The sequence below is a fragment of the Octopus bimaculoides genome, chromosome 3, assembly GCF_001194135.2.
Source record: "Octopus bimaculoides isolate UCB-OBI-ISO-001 chromosome 3, ASM119413v2, whole genome shotgun sequence".
NCBI lineage: Eukaryota > Metazoa > Mollusca > Cephalopoda > Octopoda > Octopodidae > Octopus > Octopus bimaculoides.
The window spans coordinates 126,099-130,556 of record NC_068983.1 but is presented as its reverse complement, the minus strand read 5'-3'; the positions used below and the strand labels follow the sequence as shown (position 1 = coordinate 130,556).

The window sequence follows — 4,458 nt, the reverse complement described above, 5'->3', positions numbered from 1 at the left end:
GGCACATAAAAGACACCATTTCGAGCGTGGCCGTTTTCGTGTGGGTGACACGTAAAAGCACCCACTACACTCTCTGAGTGGTTGGCGTTAGGAAGGGCATCCAGCTGTAAAAACTTTGCCAAATTAGATTGGAGCCTGGTGTTGCCATCCGGTTTCACCAGTCCTCAGTCAGATCGTCCAACCCATGCTAGCATGGAAATCGGACGTTAAACGATGATGATGATGATGATGTAATATATATATTCTTGTAGTATAAAGTGTGACAATTTTCATTAAATGAAACTTGAAAACTTTGCTTACAAACACACAGAAACTCAGGGACAGACACAGACACACACACACATGCAGACAGGCACAGACACATGTTGAGACAGATACACACACACTGTCAAGACAAAGAGGGACAGACACAGATAAGACAAACACACAGGGGGCCCTGGCATCGATCACATTTGGCTGGTGCTTGTTATTCAATGTCCGACTTCCAAACTGATGACAGAGCTGAGGTGTAATGGTAAAATGCTGTACACAAGACCCAACCACAACAGAACTGGGATCCTAAAACCAAGGTGCCACTTAAAAAGTACCCAGTACAGTTTGTGGGGTGGCTGGCGTTAAGAAGGGCATCGAGCTGTATACCAAGCCAAAATAGACTATGGGACCTGGTGTGGCCAGTTTGTCAAGCTGTCCAACCCATGCCAGCATGGAAAATGGACATTAAATGGTGATGGTGAGAGAGGGAGATGGTGTAAGGGTTGTAAATGAGTAATCATCATACAAACCAGGGTGTTGATGTCCATCTGTCCAGAAGAAAAAGTGTTACCTTGCTTGAAAGCAGATGAGGATTCTAGACAGGAAGGACATCCAACTGAAACAAATTCCGTCTGGCCCCAGGAAAATGAGTTGAATTATTCTTTTAGGATTCTGCCAGAAATAGTCACCGATGCCATTACTCGTTCAATTAAAAACGAAAAACAAACCCTGTATTCTCCACTGATGAAATTGAGACGGACAATAGTGTGACTGAGACTATTGGAACATGATGCAGACATGTGGGAGAAGTTGGTGAAGTATGATTAGACATTGAGCCTCATGGAGGCAATGACAAGTGACCGAGACCTTTTGCAATTTGCTGTGCTCGGGAAGACGGGTCAAGCTAAGTGAAATCAGTTGTGTCCAGTGATGCGTAAAAGGTGCCAAGTACACTGTGAAGTGAACTGTAGAAACCAAACCAAAACAGACTCTGGACCCTGGTGCAGCCCCCAGTTAAATCATTTAACCTGTGCTAGCATGGGAAGTGGACACTAAACGATGAATGATGATGACTTTTCTATGCTTGCATCAGTGAGGCAGGCTTCTATGGCCAGACGCTCTCTGTCAGCAAGAAAAATTTCCATTGGTCTGGAATGTTTTTGCAGAAGACTAAACAAAACTTGTATAATAATAATCGCACAATGTCAAGACAAAGAACCCAGAGACACACTTATACGGTAGATATAGAAATGATAAACCATTACAGTCGTCCTTTTTACTTAACTGTAGAGCTAACTTCACTAATTAGTTTCCTGAATAACAGAAAAATAAACTCCCTCTCTGACCAGAGACACTGTAAAGTCAATAACAGGCAATCAGTTCACATAATTAACAAAATACAGAAATTAGGAATTATTTATTTTTTTCACAAAATTTTCTCATTCACACAACAAAAATACATTTTTACTACAATTTTGAGACTAGTTATTGTAGAGTAACAAGGGAAATATACAGAACTTGGAAAATATGGAGCAGTGTTAGTTTTAATTTAGTAAAAGTTAGTCTGATGTAAAGAGTAGCTTACAACGTCTACTTGAGACAACATTCCACTGCATATAAAAATATACATTCTTACGAAAAGACTTGAAATATACAGTTTGATAAATCTATAAAAATATAAACGGCACTGAATATGATGAAGCTTTGAAGGTGAGCACAATGTAAAATAACTTGAAATTAAGTCTAATTTGTTGAAAAGAAAATAGTTTTTTTATCAAGACGATATTTACAAATTCTTTGTTAGCAACTAACGAGACAAGATAATGAGAATATCTGAAGTTTTAGGATATTCAGATGAGAAACAGCTGTAATACTGTCAACTCTGTTGAAATGTTCAAAGAAAATTATTCACTTCTAGATCAGGAAGCATTTCCCAACCAAAATTTGAATTATACGTTGACAGAGTTTTTATCATAAAAAAAAAAACAAAAAAACTATCGGAATCACTTGAGAAGGATTTCTGGTTAGACAAAAAGGGAGTCGAATCAGACAAAACTTAGCTGCTATGAAGAGGTGGGGACCCCAACATTTCCTCACCTTTTGTGACATCAGCAGAGAATGATGTTGCCAGTTCCTTCATCTCCATGGCAACTGAGCTCCTCCAACTCCAGGAACTTGCTAACAATTTTACATTTTATGATTAAATAGGTTCCAGCCATGACCATCCTGTTTTTTTTTCTCAAAGTATACTTTGGACTCCATTTATCAAATGTGTCCTTTTCAAGAGAGGACATGGTTTGAGAGTAATTTTGCTGCTGTTTGCAGCAGGTCAAGCAACCAGGTAGACATGGTTGTTAGAAGGTTTAAACCATCAAGTATTACAGGAATTGAGTAACGTTGCTCAGATACAAAAAAGAAAACTTGCAAGTCACATCCGACTCCTCTTCTGCCACAGAGAGAAGAGATTAAAGAAAATGAACCGACAGTTTATCTGTTAAATAAATGTCCATATTTTAAATATTCACATTTAAACTTACTTGGTCTCTTTTTTTTTGAGCCACTCTAACCATGCCCAAACAAAGAAAATTAATTTTCTAATTATGCTCAACACGAAAATTAATTCTAGATAACTAAAAGTTGGTCTTGCAACTAATTAAAGTTTTGTTCCATAAAATGAATGAATGAAATATTTCAAATAAAGAAAGATGTTAAAAAATACTTTTTTTCTATATTTGATGGATTTTAGTAAATGTTGGACTTCAACAGCCTCTGTGTGCGACAGTGTGACATTGAAGAAGTTTACTGCTATAAATCGCTGGAGAGGTAGATTTCCAGTAAACTTGGTTTGGTCTGTGTTGGCCGTACGTAAACAGGAGGCTGAAATAAACATGAGAAAGTTAATGTGAAGTTTGGGCCAACAACATCACTGTTTGATGGGTTCCAGTCAATAATAGAAACGGGCAAAATAATAACTGATCAAATTTCACCCTAAAATAAGTTTTTTCAATTCAGGATGAAAAAAGCAGTTTGCTGGTGCCATGAGGGAGCCTTTTCTTGCTAGAATGTTTCTAAGTTGATTATGCAATGTGACCTTCAAGATGGCAGAATGAGATTTGAGCGAGTTTGGCTACAATTTCTAACACAGAAACTTTGTTGTCGGTGTTTTATAGACAGCAAGATAAAACAGTGTTGTTCCTTCATTACAGCTACAACATTGGTTTAGAAGAATCATCTGGTTGCAGATTGATGGCAAATGTCTCTAGACTGTAAACCCAATTCTCAGTGGATCCACAGTAAACTCTCCTTGAAAGATGATTTAATTCTTGTTTCAATGTAAGATTGTGGCCTTGCTGGGGCAGCGCCTTGAAGAATTTTTAGTCAAATGAATCAACCCCAGGACTTATTCTATTCAGTCTCTTTTGCTGAATAGAATAAGTTACAGGGACATAAACAAACAAACACTGGTTGTCAAGTAGTGGTGAGAAACAAACACAAACGCGCTTCTTTCAGTGTCTGTCAGGCAAATCCATTCACAAGGCTTTGATCAGGTTGGTGTAGAGTAGAACTTACCCAAGGTGCCACACAGTGAGACTAAAGCAGCAACCATGTGGTTGGGAAGCAGGCTTTGTGTGCCCAGTCAAGAGTGACGTGTTTAGTGTCATCTCAGGCCCAACCCCTGCTACTACAGCACCTGAGACGAAATATTTTACCCAATACTTAAGATGGATCCTTTAAGGAACAATCACTTCCCTGCCTTAGATGTTTGCCAGAATATAATCCTAATCTCATTAGAACAAGAATGTTGACTCCCTCCCACAACCCCCAGACGTTTTTGTTTTTTTTTAATCAGCAGACATCAACATCAATAGGCATCAAGCTGAAGCCAACACTGATCCATGAATGTGGCCCCTTCTTGCACACCAGCACACAGACCCTTTAATGTATAGACATTGATCACAAAGTTTAGAAAGGATTGAAATAAGTTTGAGAAAGAACTTACTGCTGGTCCTAATCGTATTATTGTGGATGGTTTGTAACTGTTCTGCTGTTCTGTGTTGGGAGATTCAGATTCTGGTAACAAAGATTCCTCAAGCAACATGGAACGAAAGACTGTATCAGCTTTACAAACATTTTCTTCACGAGCTGCAAAACAGTAAACATGAAATGATAGAATGTCAGTGTTATTTGATGACGAACGAAGCTATC

General features: G+C 38.4%; 1 protein-coding gene across 1 annotated transcript in view; it reads right to left on the bottom strand.

Annotated features, from left to right (window-relative positions):
* Positions 1 to 1,650: 1,650 nt before the first annotated feature.
* LOC106884462 (uncharacterized) overlaps positions 1,651 to 4,458 on the bottom strand; it is a 25,872-nt gene continuing 23,064 nt past the window's right edge. Inside the window, exons 3-4 of the mRNA XM_014935864.2 lie at positions 4,253 to 4,395; positions 1,651 to 3,129 (exon numbers count right to left, since the gene is read on the bottom strand). Of these exons, the coding sequence (XP_014791350.1) occupies positions 3,058 to 3,129; positions 4,253 to 4,395 (215 nt within the window). The 3' untranslated portion in view covers positions 1,651 to 3,057. The remainder of the gene's footprint in view (positions 3,130 to 4,252; positions 4,396 to 4,458) is intronic.